Genomic DNA, 27,363 nt, shown 5'->3' on the forward strand with positions numbered 1-27,363 from the left:
ATGCGGTATTTGACTTGCTCAGTTCTTGCCTGATCACGTCAACGAGCTCTTCATTTAGCTGTGCTTAGTCGCCCAGCAGTTCGCATGATGTACTCTGCATATAAGTTAAATAAGCAAGGTGACAATATACAGCCTTGACGTACTCCTTTCCCAATTTGGAACCAGTCTGTTGTTCCATATCCAGTTCTAACTGTTGCTTCAAGATTGCTGGGAGAAATATCAATAACCTCAGATATGCAGATGACACCACCCTTATAGCAGAAAGTGAAGAGGAACTAAATAGCCTCTTGATGAAAGTGAAAGAGGAGAGTGAAAAAACTGGTTTAAAATTCAACGTTCAAAAAATGAAGATCATGGCATCCAGTCCCATCACTTCATGGCAAATAGATGGTGAAACAATGAGAACAGTGACAGACTTTATTTTGGGGGCTCCAAAATCACTGAAGATGGTGACTGCAGCCATGAAATTAAAAGATGCTTGCTCCTTGGAAGAAAACCTATAACCAACCCAATTCAATTCAGTTCAGTTCAGTCGCTCAGTCATGTCCGACTCTTTGTGACCCCATGAATCGCAGCATGCCAGGCCTCCCTGTCCATCACCAACTCCCGGAGTTCACTCAAACTCACGTCCATCGAGTTGGTGATGCCATCCAGACAGCATATTAAAAAGCAGGGACATTACTTTGCTGACAAAGGTCTGTCTAGTCAAAGCTATGGTTTTTCCAGTAGTCATGTATGGGTGTGAGAGCTGGACTATAAAGAAAGTTGAGTGCCGAAGAATTGATGCTTTTGAACTGGGGTGTTGGAGAAGACTCTTGAGAGTCCCTTGGACTGCAAGGAGATCCAACCAGTTCATCTTAAAGGAGATCAATCCTGAATATTCGTCGGAAGGACTGATGCTGAAGCAGACACTCCAATACTTTGGCCATCTGATGAGAAGGACTGACTCATTGGAAAAGACCCTGATGCTGGGAAAGATTGAAGGCAAGAGGAGGAGGGCATGCATCACTGACTCAATGGACATGATTTTGAGCAAGTTCTGGGTGTTGGTGATGGACAGGGATGCCTGGTGTGCTGCAGTCCATGCAGTTGCAAAGAGTCAGACACGACTGAGTGACTGAACAGAACTGGACTGGGCTCTCTTCCATTTCCAGGAGAAGGAGGACTCCTAACTGTGGTTTCTGGTCCCTGTTTCATCTCCACTTCATCTTTACTAGGAAGTCCTAGGATATGGGTAACAATATGGTGTTTTGCTTTATTAGATTCAATTCTTCGTGTGTATACTTTTCCTTCAGAATCCTGGAGGGGAGAAGGGTCTTTGGCACCCTTGATCTAGCTGGTAATACTTGGAGCAGAGGAAATGCCTTGAAAAAATTTGAAGCTACTATATCCCTTTCTTTGTCAAAAACAGGGTATTTGCTCCAGTGCTGCTGCTGCTGCTAAGTCACTTGTGACCAACTCTGTGCGACCCCATAGACATGCAATCACTCTCAAATCACTGTCGAGAACCAGCCATATTGGCAATGCCAGGGAACTGTTAGGAGTGCAAATTCTCAGGTCTACTCATTCAGTAACTTTGTATGTTAACAAGTCTTCCAGGTGACTCTGATGCACGCTCAGTTTAGTTCAGTTCAGTGGCTCAGTCATGTCCGACTCTCTGCGACGCCATGAACCGCAGCACGCCAGGCCTCCCTGTCCATCACCAACTCCCGGAGTCCATCCAAACCCATGTCCATTGAATCGGTGATGCCATCCAACCATCTCATCCTCTGTCATCCCCTTCTCCTCCTGCCCTCAATCTTTCTCAGCATTAGGGTCTTTTCAAATGAGTCAGCTCTCTGCATCAGGTGGCCAAAGTGTTGGAGCGACCTTTGTTGGCAAAGTAATGTCTCTGCTTTTTAATATGTTGTCTAGGTTGGTCATGACTTTCCTTCCAAGGAGTAAGTGTCTTTTAATTTCATTGTTGCAATCACCGTCTGCAGTGATTTTGGAGCCCAGAAAAATAATGTCAGCCACAGTTTCCACTGTTGCCCCATCTATTTGCCATGAAGTGATGGGACCGGATGCCATGATCTTCATTTTCCAAATGCTGAGCTTTAAGCTAACCTTTTCACTCTCCTCGTTCACTTTCATCAAGAGGCTCTTTAGTTCTTCTTCACTTTCTGCCATAAGGGTGGTGTCATCTTCATATCTGAGGTTATTGATATTTCTCCCGGCAATCTTGATTCCAGCTTGTGCTTCCTCCAGCCCAGCGTTTTTCATGATGCTTTTTGCATATAAGTTAAATAAGCAGGGTGACAATATACAGCCTTGACATACTCCTTTTCCTATTTGGAACCAGTCTGTTGTTCTATGTCCAGTTCTAACTGTTGCTTCTTGACCTGCATACAGGTTTCTCAAGAGGCAGGTCAGGTCTGGTATTCCCATCTCTTTCAGAATTTTCCACAGTTTATTGTTATCCACATAGTCAAAGGCTTTGGCATAGTCAATAAAGCAGAAATAGGTGTTTTTCTGGGACTCTTTTGCTGTTTCGATGATGCATGCTAATGCTTCACAAAATATGGAAAAATCTGAATAATCAGTTTCCACTATTTTAAAAAATATTAATAGATTTTTTCAAAAGATGACAGCCTTGTCAACCAATGGATTGTCCTATCCATTCACTTTTTTTTTTGTCCTATCCTATCATTTCTCCAAGGTTTAGTCACTAGACAATAACATTTTACACAATAGAAGTCCAGCTAATTAGATTTGAGAAGAGTCTCTCCTCTTCTAGGGGAAAGGAAGCAGGAAGGGAGAGGAATAAGGCAATCAGATGTGGTCCTAAGCTTTTCTCTCCAGGTTCAGGAAACAAGATATATATTAGATAGTGAAGTTCTGGTCACTTCTTGCATTGTGGTCTGGGGAGTGCCCTCTGGAAAAAACTTTCAAACATGGATGTCACTGTATGTGCTTCTTGTTTCAAGGATGGAAATACTTTCCATTTCTATCTGCTTTGGTGGCTCCCCAGTATTTCTAGTATTTGTTCTTTGTAGTTTATTCCAAAGTTTATCTGTAGGATATTTAGTATGTTACAAGACTGGTTTTTTTTTGGAACCAGACTTGGGCACTGAGGTTCTATTTTCTTGACCTTTCCTTGGTTCATGTGTAGAATGAGGAAGAGTTTAGGACTGTAGGAAAGTTTGGTTGGGAATCGTCAAAAGAATTTGCCATACCATTGAGAATGAGGTCTCTCTAGAGTGAGATGTGTATGGCAAATTCACCCCAGTTCATATGGCAGTTGTTGCTAGTCATCAGCTCACTAGCATTTGTCCCCTCCTCATTACTAACAAAACTACAATTTTTCTTGTCACAGCAATGTACCCACATGAAATGCTGAGTTGTACTGTGTTTCTCATAGCTGGGGTAAGCATATGACCAAGAGGTGGTAGAAGAAGCCCTGTGGGTTGGCTTTGCTTTTGCAGTAGAAGTGTCATCCTGTCTTCCTTCTTGTGTCTGTGTTCTTTCTGCCTGCAGTTCTGACATGAGGCTGAAGCTGAAGCAGCCATCTTGCCACTCTGAGGACAAAAGATACCAGAATGGGTGGAAGAAAAAAATCAAGTTCTTTGGATAGTTACATCAGCTCTGGAGTACTAGTTGTAAACTCCTTGTATCAAAATTGAACCCTTTGTTAAGCTACTTTGGTGAAGTTGTATTTCCTGCAACCACATGAAATATCACCCTCTAGCTGATATTCCAGGGCTGAATGAGAGCCTCTGCCTGACCAGCCACAGAGAACGTAGACCATCTGGAGCTGTGGTCAAGTCAGTTGAGGAGCCCCTGAAAGGGCACTGCCTGGAGTGGGAAATCAACTCACTTGGTGCATTTACACCAGCCTGTGGACTTTCTTGTTGGGGATAGCAGGCCTTCAGAGGCTTGACAGACATGAGACATCATCCAGCAAGTAGGGGAGACAGAGGCTGAGGCTGGAGACCCCATATGTACGTGCATGTGTGTGTGTGTTCAGTTGTGTCCAACTCTTTGTGACTCTATGGACTGTAGCCCTCTGTCCATGGGATTTTCCAGGTAAGAATACTGAAGTGGGTTTCCATTTCCTTCTCCAGGGAATCTTCCCAAACCGGGGATCGAATCTGTATCTCCTGCATTGACAGGCAGATTCTTTACCACTGGCACCACCTGGGGAGCCTGGAGAACTCCATCTTTCTCCACAAACCAGTGTCACGTAAGGCATTGAAAGTCCATTGGAGGAAATAAATACAATGGTTGCAGAAAGTGTCTGAGTCACCTACATGGAGAGTGAACACTATCTAAAGGGGCCATTTCTTTTTTTTTTTCCCCCTAAGTCTTTACTGAATTTGTTACAGTATTGCTTTTCTTTTATGTTTTGGTTTTTTGGCTGTAAGGCATGTGGGATCTTTAGCTCCCCGGCCAGGGATCAAACCCCCACCACCTACATTGGAAGGCAAAGTCTTAACCACTGGACCACCAGGGAAGTCCCTGAAGGGGCTCTTTAACACATCAGATTGGACAGGTTTTTACACGAGAGCAAAGATGTAATTTTGTGTTTTCTCTGGAAATAATGGATAAGACCTAGGAAAGATTATGAAATTTGAGACAATGCAAACATATACTTTTTCTTTCTATTTCCTAAATATAGTATATGTATAATTTTGCCACAGAGGCCATTACCAGTGGATTCAAAATTGTTCCACAGGGAGTGACTGACTTATAGTCTCAAAGGACTCAAAATACACTTGTTCAAAACTTTAGGTCTGTAAAGGCAATTATTACTTCAAGAAGAATTAAACCTAAACAACATTTTCCCATCTCATTATCTTTTATTACAAATCCTACATCAACAATATGAAGTTTAAGAAAAGTTCATTTCAGTTCAGTTGCTCAGTCGTGTCCAACTCTTTGCAATCCCATGGACTGCAGCACACCAGGCTTCCCTGTCCATCACCAACTCCTGAAGTTTGCTCAAACTTATGTCCATCAAGTCGATGATGCTGTCGAACCATCTCATCCTCTGTGGTCCCCTTCTCCTCCTGCCTTCAATCTTTCCCAGCATCAGGGTCTTTTCAAAAGAGTCAATTGTTTGCATCAGGTGGCCAAAGTATTGGAGTTTCAGCTTCAGCATCAGGCCTTCCAATGAATATTCAGGACTGATTTCCTTTAGGATTGACTGGTTTGATCTCCTTGTAATCCAAGTGACTCTCAATAGTCTTCTCCAATGCCAAGTACAAAAGCATCAGTTCTTCGGCACTCAGCTTTCTTTATAGTCCAACTCTCACATCCATACATGACTACTGGAAAAACCAGAGCTTTGACTAGATGGACCTTTGTTGGCAAAGTAATGTCTCTGCTTTTTAATATGCTGTCTATGTTGGTCATAACTTTTCTTCCAAGGAGCAAGCATCTCTTAATTACATGGCTGCAGTCACCATCTGCAGTGATTTTGAAGTCCCCCCCCCCCTCCCCCCCCCGCCAACCAAAATAATGTCTGTCACTGTTTCCCCACCTATTTGCCATGAAGTGATGGGACTAGTTGCCATGATCTTAATTTTTTGAAGGTTAAGTTTTAAGCCAACTTTTTCACTCGCCTCTTTCACTTTTCATCAAGAGGCTCTTTAGTTCTTCTTCATTTTCTGATCATAATGAGACAAAACCATAAATTACTTCTGGGAAAATGTGCTTCCATCTGGAAACTAAAATGGCACATTGGATTAAACAACTCTGGTTGAAAACAAAAATACAAACTGACTCTTCAGAATTTCTTAAAGATCATAATAATGAAAACACTAAATATCAGAAGCTGTAGGCTTCAATGAAAGAAGTGACCAGAGTAAAATGCATTGCACCAAAAACTTTTTCAATAAAAGTAAAAAAAACAAAGGGCTTCCCTGGTGGCTCAGCTGGTAAAGAATCTGCCTGCAATGTTGGGAGACCTGGGTTCAATCCCTGGGTTGGAAAGATGCCCTGGAGAAGGGAAAGGCTACCCACTTCAGCATTCTGGCCTGGAGAATTCCATGGACTATACAGTCCATGGGGTTGCAAAGAATTGGATACTTTCACTTTCACTTTCAAAAGAAAGAAAATACATTCTCACTAAAAACACAAAAACTGGAAAAAGTGAAGTAAGGTAAATTAAAAGCAAGTACAAGTACAAAAGACAAAACTTTATGTATTAGCAAATAGGTGCCAACACCACCATTAAGAATGTGATACTTCATGACCAAGAGGGATAGAAAACAAAGAGGTTGGTTGAATATTGGGAAATCTGTTAATGTCATTCACTCAATTATTTTCATGGATGATTTTTTTAAAGTCTTTAATAAAATTCAATAGCCATTCATGATAAAACCCCCAAGAAAATAGTGATTGGGGGATACTTGCTTAATATGATTACACACCACACAGAAACACAAATACTTGTAATACCCTGCTGTAGTTCAGCTGCTATCTTACTTGCCTAGTTGGGAAACACTCAGGGTGGGTGTGATATCTGGGTCGTGAATATCCTTTGGAGTAGGAAATGACAGCCCATAAAAGTGTGCTTGCCTGGAAAATTCCAGGGACAGAGGAGCCTGGTGGGCTGCAGTCCATAGGGTATCAAAGAGTCTGACACAACTGAGCGGACACACACGCATGCACAAATGAAGACATTTCCAGGAAGAAAGCAAGTGTTCCCACCCACTACTATTCAACAGCATAATGGAGGTTTTAGCAAACAAAGAGCAATCAATTAGGGGCAGAAGAATACATGGAGGCATGCATGGCCCTGTGGGGCTCCTGGGCCCAAGGCCTTTGTGTCACCTCTTTCTCTGATCATAGGAAAGAGCCTTCACTCAGCCTCCATGACCTTCCCTGAGCTCCAGTGGGCAGATTCAAGCAGTTGTCAACTAGGGAAGGAAGGAATTGGGAAACCAGAGAAATAGTCAAGAGGAGCATTGGGGTAAGGTCTTGCTTCCCCATCAAAGGATACACACAATAAGCCTTTGCACTTGTTTACAGATACTGAAACCCCTCCTGGTGGCAGAAGTTAATAATTAACCATGGTATGCTCCCCACAGCGTGTAGACCCTAGACCAGTTGGACCTGAAGGACGATGATGCTGACTTGCTTACCTCACCACCAACCCATCAGAAGATTGTCCAAGAGATGATCATGCCCTATTTGGACAATAAAACTTCTCACTGTCTTCCCCAAGTGGGGACAGAGGACTTTGAGGGCATGAGCCCGCTGTGTCCCCTTTTGCCTGGCAAAGCAATGAAACTCTCCTTTTCTACCCAAAACTCTGTCTCCAAGATTTGACTCAGCATTGGTGGACAGAGAAGCTGAGCCTTCTGTGGTGACCCAAGGACAACAGAGCAGGTAAAACCAAGGTGGGTCTTGGAATGCAGGAACAGAAAAACCAGACCCTTATCATCCTTCCTTCTCCCATGTTGCAACTATTAATAGATTTCAGGTGATCCTGAGCAGTATAACCTGTCAACCCTCCTACCCCATAGGGAGAAGGCATTTGCCTTACTCTTCCCCCCCACCCAGTATACATGACTCATCCAGTCAGCAAATGACCCGCAAGACCCCTATCCCGCCCCTTGCACTCTGGGTATAAAAGCAGACTAAGGACCCCTGTTTAACATCAGTTCTCCCTTGAGCTGGCCCACTGTTCTAACAGCGTCTCCCACTCTAATAAACTTTATTTCCCTCTCATTCTGTCTCATGTCTGGAAATTCTTTTCCAACCCGTGCCCGGACCACGGCACCTTCTGCATCATAAGTGAAGGAGAAGTGAGAAGCTGGGATACATCCGTAAGATGGAACACTATGCAGCGATAAAGGAGAACAAGCTCTTGGCACATACAACTTGAATGATTCCCCAAATCATTATGCTAAGTGAATGAAGTCAAACTCAAAATGGACTTTGTTTTCCTTATCTCTAGATTCTCAGTGTCTAGTATAAAACCTACCAGCCAGTGCAAACAACCAATCAATGTCAATAAATAGATGAGCAGGCACAAATTTCTAAAACTCTTGAGAGAAGGAAATAAGCTTCATTCTTCTATTGTACTAATCACAATGCATAGTATTAATCTGTCTGCCTTCTACCCTGGGAGGCAATGGGCAATACTGCTCTCAGGATATGTCACATGGGCTCCTCTTCCCCATGATGCTCAAGAGCAGAACCGGTTTTCTTAGAAGAAATCTAAGAATTGGAATTTGAGGATTTGGGAGGCAGTTCTTCCTGGGTTACTAGATTAGCTTTGCAAAATTTTCTAATTGTCTTATCTCGGGCAAATTATTTAAGCTTTATGTGTTTTGATATTTCCCTCTGTAATAGAAGGTAATCAATCATAAATAATTTCTGGAAAGTTGGGAGAATTAGAAAATGTGCTTAAAGTACTCAGGACAGTGTTGGGCACACAGGAAGCACCTGGAAGTTGTTAGCTGTGATGATCACCAGTTCATTTTACAGAGGAGGGAGCAGAAATCCAGACGTGGTTAAGGACTTGCCAGAAGTTACAGTAAGAGTGGCAGAACCAACTGTGCTTGTGCAAGTCATGACTGCTTTAAGCGTGTGTCACTTGAACTGCAAAATAGGGGGTTGGACAACATCTTCTCTAGAGAGCTTCCAGTTCTACAGTTCTTGTTCTACTAACTCACACACTAGGACTTAAAGAACTAATTTACCTGCCTGAATGGTCTAGTGGTTCCCCCTACTTTCTTCAATTTAAGCCTGAATTTGGCAATAAGAAGTTCAGGATCTGAGCCACAGTCAGCTGTCTGTCTTGCTTCTCCATTGTTGGCTGCAAAGAATATAATAAATCCGATTTCAGTATTGACCATTTGGTGATGTCCATGTGTAGAATCTTCTCTTGTGTTGTTGGAAGAGGGTGTTTGCTATGACCAGTGTGTACTCTTGGAAAAACTCTGTTAGGCTTTGACCTGCTTCATTCTGTACTCCAATGCCAAATTTGCCTGCTACTCCAGGTATCTTTTGACTTCCTGCTTTTGCATTCTAGTCCCCTATAATGAAAAAGACACCTTTTTTTGGGTGTTAATTCTAGAAGTTCTTGTAGGTCTTCATAGAACCATTCAACTTCAGCTTCTTCAGCATTACTGGTTGGGGCATAGACTTGGATTACTGTGATATTGAATGGTTTGCTAAGGAAACAAACAGAGATCATGCTGTCATTTTTGAGACTGCATCCAAGTACTGCGTTTTGGACTCTTTTTTTGACTATGATGTGCCGGGGTCCAGCCCTGGTGGCTCCAGGGAAATTTGAAGGGGAGACGGCTTCGGTGATCAGGATACGATAGCTTTAATTAAATATTAATTAGAGATATAAAGAGTAATAGAATAAGGATAGGTCAGCAGCAAAATTCAGTGGAGAAAAGAGGCTGAATAACTTGGTTTACATGGAAAGCTAGTAAAATTCCAAGGCAAGGAATTTACATCACCTACGTAGGCTGCAGGCATCCTCCCATTCTCCCAAAGGAGAGGAGACACTAAGGCCTCCCTGGTCAGATCTTAGAAGCCCAGGCAAAATTAGTAAGCTTGGTGGGCCTCCACGCTCCAGATGGAAACCCAGCCAGAGATTGAGAGAAAGAATGACATGAGGAGACCAGCCTTTCGAGGAACTGATCCCATTTTTTATTTTTCCAGGGTCTGTTTTTATACACTGAGATGTTATACAAAAGTCACGCGGGGTCAGCAGTCCTGACTTTTATTAAAGTCAGGTGCTTCATACAAATGTATACAGAGGTCTTAGGGGTGTTACATCATCTTCTGGCCAGGGAGCCTGCTGACAATTTATGACCCTCTCCTTGTGACAGCGGTCAGTCAACCAGAACACTTATTTCTCCAGGGGTGATTATTCTTAAAACAGACGCCACCTTCCGAAGGTACCAGATAAAGTTACATTCCTATAGGGTGACGGTGTAGTGGGTTTTAATTAAGGAAAGAATTTGCTTAGCCTAAGGTCTAAAGTGATTAATATCAAAGGTTAATACTTATTTCTTCTATATATTCATTAATGTGTATAAGGGCAGGGGATGTGGAGACTTAGCAGTAAACTTTGGCTCAACAAATGAAAAACCCTTCACCAGTACAATTTCTAATCAGCCCACTATACTTATACTAAGAGTTTTCTAACTTCTCTAAAGAACCTGGTTTTAGAAGGTTTAAAGCATCTCATGCCTCTCATGGTTGGGAGGCTGTGAGCAATCACATGTGGCTGGATAACCCTGTCAGGCAGGCTAGAGAACCTTCAGAGGAGTTTGTAGGTTAAAACACTCCTGTCACACCCCGGAATTATTATTAACTAGAGCTCTAAGTTAACTCCTTCTCCAAAAGAGGTGGTGGGGGACACCCCCCCGTAAAGTCAGAGGTGTAGGTGAGAGCACACAGTAGTAAAGTAGGCAGACTCTGGTTATGGGGGTAGATGCTCGAGAATTTCCAGGGGGACTCCTGAGGCTCGATCCCGCCTTTGCGTATGTTGAGCCTCCTTCCTCATGACCTTTGCCATGGGCAGAGGTCCTCACGCTTTCTCCCGGCAATGATGGCTATTCCATTTCTTCTAAGGAATTCTTGCCCACGGTAGTAGATATAATGGTCCCATGAGTTAAATTCATCAATTCTAGTCCATTTTAGTTTACCGATTTCTAAAATGTCAATGTTCACTCTTGCCATCTCCTGTTTGACCACTTCTAATTTGCCTTGATTCATGGACTTAACATTCCAGGTTCCTATGCAATATTGCTCTTTACAGCATTGGACTTTACTTCCATCACCAGTCACATCCACAGTTGGGTGTTTTTGCTTTGGAAGTGATGGGATTCCAGTTGAGCTATTTCAAATCCTAAAAGATGATGCTTTGAAAGTGCTGCACTCAATATGCCAGCAAATTTGGAAAACTCAGCATTGGCCACAGGACTGGAAAAGGTCAATTTTCATCCCAATCCCAAAGAGAGGCAATGCCAAAGAATGTTCAAACTACTGCATAATTGCACTCATCTCACACGCTAGTAAAGTAATGCTCAAAATCCTCCAAGCAAGGCTTCAAAGGTATGTGAACTGTGAACTTCCAGATGTTCAAGCTGGTTTTAGAAAAGGCAGAGGAAGAAGACATCAAATTGCCAACATCCATCGGACCATCAAAAAAGCAAGAGGGTTCCAGAAAAACATGTACTTCTATCCTATTGACTACACCAAAGCCTTGGACTGTGTGGATCACAACAAACTGTGGGAAATACTTCAAGAAATCGCAATACCAGACCACCTGACCTGCCTCTTTAGAAACCTGTATGCCGGTCAGGAAGCAACAGTTAGAACTGGACATGGAACAACAGACTGGTTCCAAATAGGAAAAGGAGTACCTCAAGGCTGTATCTTATTACCCTGCTTATTTAACTTCTATACAATGTACATCATGAGAAATCCTGGGCTGTATGAAGCACAGCTGGAGTCAAGATTGCTGGGAGAAATATCAACAACCTCAGATAGCAGATGACACCACCCTTATGGCAGAAAGTGAAGAAGAACTAAAGAGCCTCTTGATGAAAGTGAAAGAGGAGAGTGAAAAAGTTGGCCTAAAACTTAACATTCAGATAACTAAGATCATGGTATCCAGTCCTATCACTTCATGGCAAATAGATGGGGAAACAATGGAAACAGTGACAGACTTTATTTTGGGGCTCCAAAATCACTGCAGATGGTGACTGCAGCCATGAAATTAAAAGATGCTTGCTCCTTGGAAGAAAAGCTATGACCACCCTGGACAGCATATTAGAAAGCAGAGACATTACTTTGCCGACAAAGGTTCATCTAGTGAAAGCTTTGGTTTTTCCAGTAGTCATATATGGATGTGAGATTTGGACTGTAAAGAAAGCTGAGTGCTGAAGAATTGATGTTTTTGAACTACGGTGTTGGAGAAGACTATCGAGAGTCTCCTTGACTGCAAGGAGATCCAACCAGTCCATCCTATAGGAAATCAGTCCTGAATATTCATTGGAAGGCCTGAAGCTGAAGCTGAAACTCCAGTGCTTTGGCTACCTGATGTGAAGAACTGACTCATTGGAAAAGACCCTGTTGCAGGGAAAGATTGAAGGCAGGAGGAGAAGATGACAACAGAGGATGAGATGGTTGGATGGCATCACTGACTTGATGGACATGAGTTTGAGCAAAGTTCAGAGGTTGGTGATGGACAGGGAAGCCTGATATGCTGCAGTCCATGTGATAGCAAAGAGTTGGACACAAGTGAGCAACTGAACTGAACTGACCAGGCTGAATGCCTTTTTTATTGTCTGGAAATGACTTACTACACAGCATCAGTAAATTGGTAAAAAAAAAAAAAAAAGCCTAAATTGGTGAAAAAAAAAAAAAAGCCAGACACCAGATAGGGAGACTCTTCTGCAGCATTAATAATATACATATACATATCTATATATATATAGATACAGATATATGTGTATTTGTGTATATTGGAGAGGGGTATGGTCACCCACATCAGTGTTCTTGCCTGGATAATCCTCATGGACAGAGGAGCGTGGTGGGCTACAGTCCATGGGGTCCCAAATAGTTGGACATGACTGAGCTACTAAGCACATATGTGTATATGTGCGTGTGTGTGTCTGTGTGTGTGTATAGTTGTTCAGTCATGTCTGACACTTTGCCACCCCATGGACTGCAACATGCCAGGCTTCCCTGTCCTTCACCTTCTCCTGGAGCTTGCTCAAACTCATGTCCATTGAGTTAGTGATGCCATGCAACCATCTCATCCTTTGTTGTTCCCTTCTCCTCCCACCCTCAATCTTTCCCAGCATCAGGGTCTTTTCTAATGAGTCAGTTCTTCGCAACAGGTAGCCAAAGTATTGGACCTTCAGCTTCAGCATCAGCCCCTTCCAAAGAATATTCAGGCTGTTTTCCTTTAGGTTTGACTGACGTGATCTCTGTAGTCCAAGGGTCTCTCAAGAGTCTTCTCCAACACCACAGCTCAAAAGCATCAATTCTTCGGTGATCAGCCTTCTTTATAGTCCAACTGTCACATCCATACATGACTACTGGAAAACTCATAGGTTTCTCTATATAGACCTTTGTTGGCAAAGTGATATCTTTGCTGTTTAATACACTGTCTAGATTTGTCATACTTTTCCTTCCATGGAGCAAGCATCTTCTAATTTCATGGCTGCAGTCATCATCCACAGTAATTTTGGAGCCCAAGGAAAAAAAATCTGTCACTGTTTCTACTTTTTCCCTTTCTGCTTGTGATGAAGTGATGGAACCAGATGCCATGATCTTTGTTTTTTGAATGTTGAGTTTCAAGCCAGCTTTTTCACTCTCCTCTTTTAACCTCATCAAGAGGTTCTTTAGTTCCTCTTTGATTTCTGGCATAAGGGTGGCATCATCTGCATATCTGAGGTGATTGATATTTTCTTGGCAGTCTTGATTCCAGCTTGTGCTTCATCCAGCCCAGAACTTCTCATGATGTTCTCTGCATATAAGTTAAGTAAACAGGGTGACAATATACAGCCTTGTCATACTCGTTTCCCAGTTTTGAGCCAGTCTGTTATTACATGCAAGGTTCTAACTGCTGCTTTTTGACCTGCAAACAGATTTCTCAGGAGACAGGTGAGGATGTCTGGTATTCCCATCTCTTGAAGATCACAGTTTGTTGTGATCCACACAGTCAAAGGCTTTACCATAGACAATGAAGCACAATTAGATGTTTTTCCTGAATTCTCTTGCTTTCTCTGTGATCCAACGGATGTTGGCAATTTGATATCTGATTCCTCTGCTTTTTGTAAACCTAGCATGGAAAATTGTAAATATTATTATGTATTTATAATATATATGTATAACAAAAGAGTCCCAAATGCAGTACTTGGATGCAATCTCAAACACGACAGAATAATCTCTGTTCGTTTCCAAGGCAAACCATTCAATATCACAGTATTCCAAGTCTATGGCCTAACCAGTAATGCTGAATAAGCTGAAGTTGAATGGTTCTATGAAGACCTACAAGACCTTTTAGAACTAACACCCAAAAAAGATGTCCTTTTCATTATAGGGGACTGGAATGCAAAAGTAGGAAGTCAAGAAACACCTGGAGTAACAGGCAAATTTGACCTTGGAATATGGAATGAAGCAGGGCAAAGACTAATCGAGTTTTGCCAAGAAAATGCACTGGTCATAACAAACACCCTCTTCCAACAACACAAGAGAAGACTCTATACATGGACATCACCAGATGGTCAACACAGAAATCAGATTGATTATATTCTTTGCAGCCAAAGATGGAGAAGCTCTATACAGTCAGCAAAAACAAGACCAGGAGCTGACTGTGGCTCAGATCATGAATTCCTTATTGCCAAATTCAGACTTAAATTGAAGAAAGTATGGAAAACCACTAGACCATTCAGGTATGACCTAAATCAAATCCCTTATGATTATACAGTGGAAGTGAGAAATAGATTTAAGGGCCTAGACCTGATAGATAGAGTGCCTGATGAACTACGGAATGAAGTTTGTGACATTGTACAGGAGACAGGGATCAAGACCATTCCCATGGAAAAGAAATGCAAAAAAGCAAAATGGCTGTCTGGGGAGGCCTTACAATTAGCTGTGAAAAGAAGAGAAGCAAAAAGCAAAGGAGAAAAGGAAAGATATAAGCATCTGAATGCAGAGTTCCAAAGAATAGCAGGAAGAGATAAGAAAGCCTTCCTCAGCAATCAATGCAAAGAAATAGAGGAAAACAACAGAATGGGAAAGACTAGGGATCTCTTCAAGAAAATCAGAGATACCAAGGGAATATTTCATGTAAAGATGGGCTCGATAAAGGACAGAAATAGTATGGACCTAACAGAAGCAGAAGATATTACGAAGAGATGGCAAGCATACACAGAAGAATTGTACAAAAAAGATCTTCACAACCCAGATAATCACAATAGTGTGATCACTGACCTAGAGCCAGACATCCTGGAATGTGAAGTCAAGTGGGCCTTAGAAAGCATCACTACGAACAAAGCTAGTGGAGGTGATGGAATTCCAGTTGAACTATTCCAAATCCTGAAAGATGATGCTGTGAAAGTGCTGCACTCAATATGCCAGCAAATTTGGAAAACTCAGCAGTGGCCACAGGACTGGAAAAGGGCAGTTTTCATTCCAATCCCAAAGAAAGGCAATTCCAAAGAATGCTCAAACTACTGCACAATTGCACTCATCTCACATGCTAGTAAAGTAATGCTCAAAATTCTCCAAGTCAGGCTACAGCAATATGTGAACCGTGAACTTCCTGATGTTCAAGCTGGTTTTAGAAAAGGCAGAGGAACCAGAGATCAAACTGCCAACATCTGCTGGATCATAGAAAAAGCAAGAAAGTTCCAGAAAAACATCTATTTCTGCTTTATTGACTATGCCAAAGCCTTTGACTGTGTGGATCACAATAAACTGTGGAAAATTCTGAAAGAGATGAGAATACCAGACCACCTGATCTGCCTCTTGAGAAATTTGTATGCAGGTCAGGAAGCAACAGTTAGAACTGGACATGGAACAACAGACTGGTTCCAATAGGAAAAGGAGTATGTCAAGGCTGTATATTGTCACCCTGTTTATTGAACTTATACGCAGAGTACATCATGAGAAATGCTGGACTGGAAGAAACACAAGCTGGAATCAAGATTGCTGGGAGAAATATCAATAACCTCAGATATGCAGATGATACCACCCTTATGGCAGAAAGTGAAGAGGAACTCAACAGCTTCTTGATGAAAGTGAAAGTGGAGAGTGAAAAAGTTGGCTTAAAGCTCAACATTCAGAAAATGAAGATCATGGCATCTGGTCACATCACTTCATGGGAAATAGATGGGGAAACAGTGGAAACAGTGTCAGACTTTATTTTTCTGGGCTCCAAAATCACTACAGATGGTGACTGCAGCCATGAAATTAAAAGATGCTTACTCCTTGGAAGGAAAGTTGTGACCAACCTAGATAGCATATTCAAAAGCAGAGACATTACTTTGCCAACAAAGTTTCGTCTAGTCAAGGCTATGGTTTTTCCTGTGGTCATGTATGGATGTGAGAGTTGGACTGTGAAGAAGGCTGAGTGCCGAAGAATTGATGCTTTTGAACTGTGGTGTTGGAGAAGACTCTTGAGAGTCCCTTGGACTGCAAGGAGATCCAGCCAGTCCATTCTGAAGGAGATCAGCCCTGGGATTTCTTTGGAAGGAATGATGCTAAAGCTGAAACTCCAGTACTTTGGCCACCTCATGCGAAGAGTTGACTCATTGGAAAAGACTCTGATGCTGGGAGGGATTGGGGGCAAGAGGAGAAGAGGATGACAGAGGATGAGATGGCATCACCGACTCGATGGACGTGAGTCTCAGTGAACTCTGGGAGTTGGTGATGGACAGGGAGGCCTGGCGTGCTGCGATTCATGAGGTCGCAAAGAGTCGGACACGACAGAGGGACTGATCTGATATGATATCATGCATATTTTTTTTTTAAAGTCACATTCCTTAAGTATCAGGGAAGTGAGCCAAGTCCTTGTTAATTAGTAAAGCTGGTGGAGGTGAGAGAATTCTAGCCGAATTCTTTAAAATTCTGAAAAATGATACTGTTAACGTGCTGCACTCAGTGTGCCAGCAAATCTGGAAAACTCAGCAATCGCCACAGGATTGGGAAAGGTCAGTTTTCATTCCAATCTCAAAGAAAGTGAGTGCCAAAGTATGGCGAATAATTACATTGAATAGATTTCAATCGATTCTTGGATGTGTCTCAGGGACATTTAAACTGCACATTCTTATAACAGAACAAGTATTCATGTACCCATGTTCACGTTATTTTGATGAAATTATTAAAGTAATAAGATGGGAAATAAATAGCAGAACAATTTTCTTTGTCTCATCTACAGCATTAACCTGGGATGCAAGAATAATTGAAATGTATTTATACTGAAAATTACCACTGCAGCTAGCTTGTTTTTTTTTTTTTTTTCATCTTAAGCCTGAATTTAATTTTCTTTGAGGGGTATATGTGGTTCTTTGGTTAAATATTTGCTTGTGTTATAATACAATACAAGTTTTAATATGATAAATACAATATTATCTTATTAATTAACAATTTCTTATAATTTACATTATATTACATTACTAATAATACAATATTGTATTTATTGTAATACAATAAAGTTGTAATACAATAGCATGTTAAATTCGCACCTAACAACTTTTTTTTTTTTTTTCTTCTTACAGTTTTGCCTTTTATTTAGTGAAATAAGAGTTTCCTCCTCTACCCCTGTCCCCACAAATGCTTTGAAACTGTCAGGAAAATAAGGTAATTAGTTTTCAGGAAGCATTTAACAGGAGGCTTCCTGTGTGCTGTTTTGGATCTGTCAGAAATTCTCTGTTCCTTATTAATTCCTAAATACTCAAGCGTCTCCTCGGGGCTGAGGAATCCAGGCATTTCCTTCATTAGATTTTCTATACGGAGATAAGTACCCTCTTCCTTCTTGTGAACCATACGGTAAAAGTGATTGTTTACAATGCTCTCTCTCTTTAATATGGATCGCCTATGTTTTGTAAGTCTGGAATTTTAATCTTTATCTTTTTTTTTTCTTTTTTTTCTAAATTTTATTTTATTTTTAAACTTTACAATATTGTATTAGTTTTGCCAAATATCGAAATGAATCCGCCACAGGTATACCCGCGTTCCCCATCCTGAACCCACCTCCCTCCTCCCTCCCCTACCTTCCCTCTGGGTCGTCCCAGTGCACCAGCCCCAAGCATCCAGTACCGTGCATCGAACCTGGACTGGCGACTTGTTTCATACATATTATACATGTTTCAATGCTATTCTCCCAAATCTCCCCACCCTCTCCCTCTCCCACAGAGTCTATAAGACTGATCTATACATCAGTGTCTCTTTTGCTGTCTCGTACACAGGGTTATTGTTACCATCTTTCTAAATTCCATATATATGTGTTAGTATACTGTATTGGTGTTTTTCTTTCTGGCTTACTTCACTCTGTATAATAGGTTCCAGTTTTATCCATCTCATTAGAACTGATTCAAATGTATTCTTTTTAATGGCTGAGTAATACTCCATTGTGTATATGTACCACAGCTTTCTTATCCATTCATCTGCTGATGGGCATCTAGGTTGCTTCCATGTCCTGGCTATTATAAACAGTGCTGCGATGAACATTGGGGTACACGTGTCTCTTTCCCTTCTGGTTTCCTCAGTGTCACACCTAACAACTTTGATTGAGATGCCGATGATGAAAACCATAGAGACCAAGTCCTCCCACATTCTGCAGAGTGAAACGGAATATGTCCACTCAGAGTGATCGCCTCTGCTGGAGTCCTGTGCTTCTTTGCCAGGTGCTTCTCATATCCTTGAGCCTTTGCTAAGTTCCCTGGTGGCTCAGATGGTAAAGTGTCTGCCTACAATGGGGGAGACCTGGGTTCAATCCCTGGGTCAAGAACATCCTCTGGAGAAGGAAATGGCAACCTACTCCAGTACTCTTGCCTGGAAAATCCCATGGACAGATGAGCGTGGTAGGCTACAGTCCATGGGGTCACAAAGAGTCGGACATGACTGAGCGACTTAACTTCACTTTAGTGACTGAACAACAACAGCAATAGTTTCTTTCCAATAGTATGTTAGTTTCTACTGTACAGCAAAGTGAGTCAGCTATAGATAGATAGCAGCTGTGTTAAGGGTACAGTCCTGTGTGTTTGGGGGAAGTCAGGGCAAGGCATATGTCCTCTTTCAGACAGAATGGGTTAGGGCATGGAGAAGATGATTTTAAGATGACCAAGCAAGGGGAGTTGGCATAGGTCACATGTGACCTCCAGACCATGTTGGAAGAACATGGAAATGTGCTTAGGGAAAGCCTACACATTACTAGGTGAAGAGGACCCAGTGGAAGAGGAGAAAAGGGACAGATTTATCCATAGATTTTAAAGAATTTTTGCAGCAGGAAAGCCACAAAGGTCTCAGAAACCTCGGTTACACATAATTTCTACCAACATAATGGATGAATCCAAGGAGAATGTAGACTTTGACTGACAGAGGGGTTGAGAATGTGGCTCAAACCTTCCAGGGGAAAACGGTGAGGGGAGATGTCTGGAGGGTGGACCAAGTCTGCACCAAAATCATCTTGAACTTTAAAAAAAAAAACTGAAATTCATCCCTGTGTTCTTAGAAAGAGTAGTGGTGCTTTTCAAGAAAAAAAAAAATCCAATTTGCACAAATATGGGAGAACAGAAAAGTTTTATTAAAATAACAATAAGCAAACAATTCATCTGCATGGGGCAGCTGTTAGTTTCACAGGAAAAGGAGAGAACTGGTTACTCTGCAAACTGGTTGCTGTTGGTCAAAGATTTCCTACAGATATATCTGAATACACCAAGCATTATTCTCTTATCTGTTGAATATCTTTTGGGACTTTTGGCATTTCAAGTAGTTGAGTTCTGAAAAATCTATATGCTGGAGAACTCTTTGTTCATAATGGTTAGTTGATAAGGAACAATTTGAGGCCTTCAGTAAAATTATAAGTGAACAAATTTTCATTCATCTAGAAGGATTTCCATCAGTATCTCCTTCTGTAAGTTTAACTAATGGAAAGAATTGATCTTTCTAATAAACTATAAGGGTAAGATGATCAGCGCCATCTAAAGACAAAATAAGTGAGAAAAAGCTGTAGGGGAAGATCACCCACCAATCTAGAAAGAATCTAGAGGAGAAATCTTTTCTAGGGATAAAGAAAGAAAGATCGGGGTCATCTTCTTTGGTCTCCTGCATTCCCTGTTTTGGTGTCTCTGAGAAAGAATTCACAAATTAGGGAGCATCAATACTTTCTGCTTTGGAGTTTCACAAGTTGAGAATTTATCCCTTTCCTGTTAAATCAATCAAACATATACCAATTATCAATAGTGAATTTACTCTCCTTAGCCCTGAGAGTCTCAGAGAAAAAGGACAATGCTCTGAGTTACATGGGGCAGACCACCCCAAAATATGCAGGAAATATGACAGGTTTTCATGAGGTTTAATCCTTAAACAGAGAGTAAATAGCCCGGAACACATTAAGGATGATTTCAAGTATCGTATTCTGATTCAAAACATCATCTCTGGCTGTTTGCTGCTTTGAAACCCAGTGAGCCTCCGTTTCTGCCAATTGCCTTTCCATTTCCACCTTCTGCTTTTGCTGTTCTAGTTCATCCTTCAGCTTTCTGATTTCCTCTTTGAACTCCTGTTTTATCTGAGCTTTCGCTCTCTCGAGCTCTCTTCTGTAATATTCTTGTAACACTTGGATTTGTTTCTGAATCTCCTCCTCGGTCTTCTGATACAGGCTATTCGTGTAGTATCGACCATTGCACTTGTCCACCACATCCTGGACCAGGGCCAGCAGCTGCTCCCTCTGGTTTTCCTGCTCAGCTCCTGTGGCCTTGTTGTTGAAAACACAGTAGCGATCTCTGAACTTGCGAATCAGCTCTTGGATGGCTGTAGGAGCTTGCTTTAAGTAATCATGGAAATCCATGCCTTCTAAGTCATCTTTCCGGGTGAATAAGAGAATCATGTGTTCCCTAGCTCTCTCTCCAAACATTGTCAGGATCTTCTCTGTGGCTTTCTGGTCTTCCAGCGTGTAACGGCCCACTGGGATGACCAGGAGCAGAGCATGAGGCCCCGGGGAAGTCAGCACCATGCAGCGGGTAATCTCCTTGAGAGTCTCAGAGTCTGGGACCTCCGTGTCAAAGAGGCCAGGTGTGTCCACGATGACAACTTCTCTCCCCTTCCAGGTGGTGCTTCCTTTCTTGCAGTGCTTGGTGATGGATACAGCCGAAAAGCTAGACGGAAACACTTTCTCTCTGAGGATGCTGTTTCCTGTTGCGCTTTTTCCTGCCCCAGTCTTACCCACTAAGACAAGTCTCAGCTGGGAATCTCCAGAGTTTGCAAGCCCTGGAACATTAGGAAACAGAAGACCCAGTGTTAGAATGAACTTCAAATGTCTCCCCTGCAAGGCTCCCGCCCACTGAATAAATATTCAACCCTGAATATCCATTGGAAGGACTGATGCTGAAGCTGAAGTTCCAAAACTTTGGCCACCTGATGCAAAGAGCAGACTCGCTGGAAAAGATTCTGATGCCGGGAAAGTTTGAAGGCAAAAGGAGAAGCGGGTGGCAGAGGATAAAATGGCTAGACAGCATCACCAAATCAATGGACATGAATTTGAGCAAACTCCAGGAGAGAGTGGAGGAAGGAGCAACCTGGCAAGCTGCAGTCCATGGGCATGACTTAGCAACTGAACAGCAGTAACAGATATTTTTCAGGATCCCTTTCAGCTTCTTACTCTGACCTTATGGAAACAAACAGCTCATAGAGGAGGAAACAATGTGATTAAGAAGAGGACTCTGAGTTGCTACCAGTAGCTGTTCTTCATAAGATAGGAGATAACACAAAATTGATTATGCATATTTGACTTCCTAGGAAAGTTGAAAGTTAATATCAGAGCAGTAGAGCACAGCAATTGAAATCTGAATTTAAACACCAAATCATCTACCAGCTCTTTCTGTGTTTGTATTTAGCAAGTCTCTGCATATCTCTGCAATGTGTCTATAAAGTCAAAGTCCCCTGGATTTGTCAGGCATAGACCCAGGACCAGAGGGAAGGCAATTGACAGTCACATGTGAAAGCCTGTTTTTCCGAGAAGGCAGACCTTGCCAGGCGGCCCTTGAACTTAAGGGTCTGATTCCTGCATGAGGAATCCTATGTTATATTTACCCATTTCTGCTTTGAGACAATGCCTACATTATCCCACATACAACATCATAGACACTGTTACCAACTCCAGGTTATTTTCAGAGGCATCACCATTCACCCAGGCCCTCAGACTAGAAACCTAGGAGTCACCCTTGACTCCCCTCTTTCCCCTACATTCCAGACCCAACCCATCAGCATGTTCTCTTGGCTCCTGTTCACCTGTTCACCTGTCTCTGCTTTGAAGATCATCATTCCAGTCCAGATTCCATCACCACCCCTGCCTCAGCAGTCTCCTAACAGGTGTCTCCACTTCCACATTGTCCCTTTCAGTCTATTCTGTGAGATGGGCTAATCTTTAAAAAATATCAATCAAACAGAACCAGAAATTTGCAGAAACCCCTCCTGTGATGTCCACAAAATCTGTAGTTAATCTCCATCTCCCACACACTTTCTGAAGAAGTGTTTGCTGCTCCCTGAATCCCTAAGGCAGACTTTTCCCCATTTCAGAACCAGAATCCCAGGATAAAAGAAGTAAATTTCCCAATGCTGCAAACACTAGATAGGGGATGGCTAAGATTTATCTAAGAAAAATGTACATAAGAATTTTGGCAAAACTAATATAATTTGTAAAGTTTAAAAATAAAATAAAACTTAAAAAAAAAAGAATTCAGAGTATTCTTAATACTTAGCCTCACAATAGAAACTCCAACCTAAGGAGATCCCAGGGCATTGGTTGGCCTTAGAGAGAGGGTGTAGGAAATTCATGGCCTGGCAGTGAAAAGGCACCAAGGCCAGTGCCAACACTACAACCATTGGCCAATGCTGATAATGAATGGATGGCAACCTCTGAAGTTGGCAGCCATAGCCACGAAGGAGTCCATCTCTGCACTCATGCCTCTTGAGTGGATGAGAGGATTCTCAGCTCCTCTCATCAGGATGCTGAGTCTGTTTCTCCAACCCTTCAGTCTGACTAGGCCTTGTGACTTGCTTTGGATCATAGGATCATGAAAACATGGTTAAGCAGAGAATCCAAAAGTGCTGACACATTGTGCTTTGCCTTCTCTTTCTGATTTTTGGAACCCTACACCTGCCCTGGACTAGCCTACTTGGTGAGGGCACAAGGCCCTGTTATCCCTGTCTGCCTGGCCGACCCAGAGCTTGCTGACCACCAGACATATCTGTGAGGCTATCCAAGATTATTGTGTTGCATCTTGAACCACCAGCCGAGCACCCCACATGAGTCAGTCTGGCTGAGATTAGCCAGGTTGGTCCAGACCCAAGCACAGCCCAAGTGACCCCCAAAATTAAAAGCCAACTAAATGGTTGCTGTTTCAGGTTCCTAAATTGCAGGGTGATTTGCTGAACCAGCATAAGCTCAAATGATAGAATCTATTCCTAGGATAAATGGGTAGAGGGAGGGTTATATGAGAAATGGAGTGATCAGTCTGTTGAGTTTGTTGCTTAGAGTGAGGCCACTGGGAGCAGGGAAATTTGGGGCCTGAAAGAGGCATTGATCACCCCCACGTTCCTCCTTCCCAGTCCTCTCGGGCTGAAGAGAGGGGCAGAGAAACCACCTGGGAGGCCACAGCCCCTGATCCATGTGCCCACATGGCAGGAAGTAGCAAGTAAGAAACCTCATCAAGCCTGGGAACAGTCAGGGCATTGGAACTTTCCTGCTCGCTGTTAAGCTACATCACAAGGAGGATGCATAGAAGGTGTAGAGAATGAGAGAGCAGAGCAAATGAGGGGAAAATGAGAAATGTGGTTGAAGATGTTTCACTCTTGTACAGGTTGGCTGGATGACAGGGCAGGAGAGTCCCAGCCCTCCCCACCAAGCCTGGCTGCCCTCCCCAAGTAGCCTCTCACCGTGGCTGGTCCTGGGTTCTCTGAGGTACTGGGCTGCCATTGTGGTTTGGATTCCTGGGAATAGAGAGACAGAACTATGTTATGTCAGGGAAACACAGAACAAACCAGAAACATTGACCTCCTGTAAACAATACTTTCTTCATAAACTTGCTACTCGATCTCTCCTCTATTTCTCAACACTTCTTAATTCTGCTTTCAGTGTCATTTTCAGAAGTCATTTTTCTTTACACAGATGTTAGTGCTTCAGGTGCTTCTTGGCACTGGTTCTGAGTGCCCTTCCCGCCTCTATTCAATTATTGCTCTGAGTGCCATTTATATGTAGTCTGCAGCCTGGACCCTTCCCAGTGTTACAACCTTTTCTATCCCAGACAAATTCTCCATTTGGCAATTTTGTGGGCATCTCCAACCGATTTGGACAAAATGAAACCCTGACTTCCATCCCTAGCCTGGTTCAAATTTTAGTAAGTGGCATCACAAAATGGCTCATGCAGAATCTTGGGGTCATCTCTAAAATACTTCTTTCCTCACTTACTCACAGTCCATCACCAAATACTATAGATTTTTGTTCCCCAAATGAAAAAGTATCCATTTCTCCCCATCTCCATGTGAATCCAACCCTATCATTTGATTGCAATGTAGTAGGCTCCCAAATAATACTGTATCTTCAATCCCTCCTCTACTCAATAGTCAGATGCCTTTATAAAATTTATAATCAAAGGATAATTGCTTTACAGCATTGTGTTGGTTTCTACCAAACATCAACATGAATCAGTCATAGGTTTACCATGTTCGCTCCCACTTGAACATCCCTCCCACATCCCTCCACATCCTGCCCCTCTAGGTTGTTACTGATCCCCGGTTTGAAGTCCCTGAGTCATACAGCAAATTCCCACTGGCTACCTATTTTATATATGGTAATGTATATTTCCATGTTACTCTCTCTATACATTGTCAGATGCCTTTTTGATATTTGGTTTTTTTCTCGTTTAGATTTTCTAATGGATTGCTTTTGTTTTTTATTTTTCAAATAGTTGAAAGCCCTTGGAATGATCCCAAAGGCCTTGCACGATCAATTTCTCTCTCTCTCTCTCTCAAAAAGCTTTAATCATACTGGCCTCCTCAGTGTCCCCTATATCCCCTAAGCTCCCCCCAGCTCTTAGATCTTTGAGGAGCACCTCCCCCTCCCTGGAGTACTCCCACCCCCACCCAATGGCCAACTGGTTTCTGCTCAGCCCTGAAGCCTCAGTGTTTTGTTATTTCTCCAGAGGGGGCCTCTCCACCCACATCATCAACCAACAAGACAGGTTTGGTCTGAAGTTTGTTCTAACTACACCCCAGAGTTTCTGTAGAATACATACTATGATAGGAAGTGGTTTGACTTTTTTTTACTGTCTCCTTGTAGACTGCTAGCTTTGTGATGGTGAACTGTCTGTGTCTTGCATACCCCCTTATTCCCGAGGAAGAAAGCACAGTATTGGATAAAGCATGGATCTCAAAAACTATTTGTTTAATGAATTAATTGATTAAAAAATACCCCACTGTTTCTTGCCTCCTCTGTGATTGAGCTTTATATCTCGCTTGCATCTGGCTGTGAAAAAACTCCTTGTTAAAACCACATTGCTCTTGAAACATTACATTACATTTTAGATGCTTTCTTTTATCACTACCTACTAAGGTTGGGCAATGGAGAAAGCCATTTGAAGAATTCTTAGCAGAGCAGATTTTAACTAGAACAGGCTGAAAATGCTATTTGCTAAAGATAGAGTCATCTGGTAGGAATGCATCAAATACAAATTTGAAACACTTTCTTTTGAAAGTCGATTAGGAATAAGAGTAGGAAACAGCTTCTGTTAAACTGGGAACTGAAATCACCAAATTTTAAAGAATAAGCTTTGTTCATAAAGTTGATGTTTGTTGTGGGTGTTAGGAGAAGGAGTAAGATACCAGAAATAGGAACACACAAGGTTTGGGTTATTTCTTAAAGTCTGCTGTCCAGTCTGTGGACTCTGCTTCAGCATTCTTTAATGCTGGTCTGTTTATCCTAGTTCAGATATTAAACCAGAGGACTGACCTTGTCTACACACTGACACTGGATGGCTGAATTCTCCTCCTACTGTTTAAGGAACAAGCATCAGTGGGTCCCCTGCTTCTCCTGAATGGTAGACAGTAACATGGGTTGGCATCTCCCTCCTCCTGTCTTCTAAAAGTTTCTCTTCCCCAACTAGGGGTGAGGCCCAGGAAGAGACTGTCCCTGAGGAGGCAGGTCCAAAGGGGCGGCTCTGAGCAGAGAGTTAACTGGGTAACAGACTCACTGGTCCTGCTCTGCGTGCTGGTTTTGCAACAGGGGAAGTGCTGAGCTGTGCCTCTTACATCTCCTCGAGCTCTTCTCAACACCAGCTTCCCACAGAATGAATTCTGTCTGCTTGGTCAATGCTAATCCTGAAAACTTCAAGTTTTCTTATAAATTCTATGAATGGTGAGAGGAATCATTTGTTTGTACAAGTATCCTCTGAGCCATCACCATGGAAAGAGGCATCAATTTGTAGGGCTCAGCCTTCAAAACAGATTGCAGCCTAAAATCATCAAAAACAGCAAACAGAAACCCAATGAGAAATATATTCTGAGAGCAAGTTTGCAAGGAGGTTTAAGATACAGATCCAGGGGAGGAGTCCCTGTCCATCAAATCACACATTTCCCTCCTTCCCTCTCACCCCCACAAACACACCTCTTCCCTTACCTAGAAAATCTGGGGCCTGCTCCTTCTCTTACTTTGAAGACAAGGCTGAACCAGGAGGTGATGCAAAGCTATTAAAAGGAGGAGGCAGGAGGAGACAGGAAGTGAGGGAGGAGCCATCCAAACTCACCCAAAAGACCTGCTGCCCCCGTGATCATCTAGGAGAGTTAGAACTCTTTGCAAAGATGAAACTGTTTTATGTGGTTCCGTATGGTTGCCCTGAGCCACATGGGTTATTGAGCTCATGAAATGTAAGAAGTGTAATTGAAGAACTGAATTTTAAATTTTATTCCAAATTGTCTAATTGAAAGTTACATTTGAATGGCCACACCTGCCTAGTCACTACCATACTAGGCCATGCAGAGATTACAGAAGGGAGGGAAACAAGATGGGTCATGCTGTGAAAGTCGAGAAAAAACTACTGGGTCAAAACCAGAGTGCTGACGCTCAGAGTGTGGCCAAGATGGCAGGGTAGGAAGACCCTGAGCGTAACTCCTCCTATGGGCACACTAGAATTATAAGCATCAATGGCACCCCACTCCAGTACTTTTGCCTAAAAAATCCCATGGACGGAGGAGCCTGGTAGGCTGCAGTCCATGGGGTCGCTAGAGTCGGACACGACTGAGCGACTTCACTTTCACTTTTCACTTTCAGGCATTGGAGAAGGAAATGGCAACCCACTGCAGTGTTCTTGCCTGGAGAAACCCAGGGATGGGGAAGCCTCATGGGCTGCCGTCTGTGGGGTCGCACAGAGTTGGACACGACTAAAGTGATGCAGCAGCAGCAGCAGAAAATAACTGTCATCTAAGAACTAGTAGAAGATTTTCCACGGCTAAAGGTAAAAAGAAGGAACCACAACAAGACAGACAGGAGGGAGTAAGGTCAAGATCCGCATCCCTAGGTAGGTGACTTGCAAATGGGAAGATAATCACAACAACAGAGGTTTTCCGCAAGGATCAAGGGATTGGGCTCCACTTCAGGCTCCCTGGAGGGGGGGTGTC

At 42.5% G+C, this 27,363-nt stretch overlaps 1 protein-coding gene across 1 annotated transcript; it reads right to left on the minus strand.

Moving 5' to 3' along the window:
* Positions 1 to 19,256: 19,256 nt before the first annotated feature.
* LOC113891014 (GTPase IMAP family member 4-like) lies at positions 19,257 to 26,423 on the minus strand. Its single transcript, XM_027538621.1, has 3 exons — positions 26,366 to 26,423; positions 23,629 to 23,682; positions 19,257 to 20,961 (listed from the first exon to the last, which is right to left on the minus strand). Exons 2-3 carry the CDS (start codon positions 23,666 to 23,668, stop codon positions 20,051 to 20,053), a joined length of 951 nt encoding a protein of 316 aa, XP_027394422.1. The 5' UTR covers positions 23,669 to 23,682; positions 26,366 to 26,423; the 3' UTR covers positions 19,257 to 20,050.
* Between the last annotated feature and the right edge of the window lie 940 nt (positions 26,424 to 27,363).

Source organism: Bos indicus x Bos taurus, chromosome 4 (assembly GCF_003369695.1).
Source record: "Bos indicus x Bos taurus breed Angus x Brahman F1 hybrid chromosome 4, Bos_hybrid_MaternalHap_v2.0, whole genome shotgun sequence".
NCBI classification, from domain to species: Eukaryota; Metazoa; Chordata; class Mammalia; order Artiodactyla; family Bovidae; genus Bos; species Bos indicus x Bos taurus.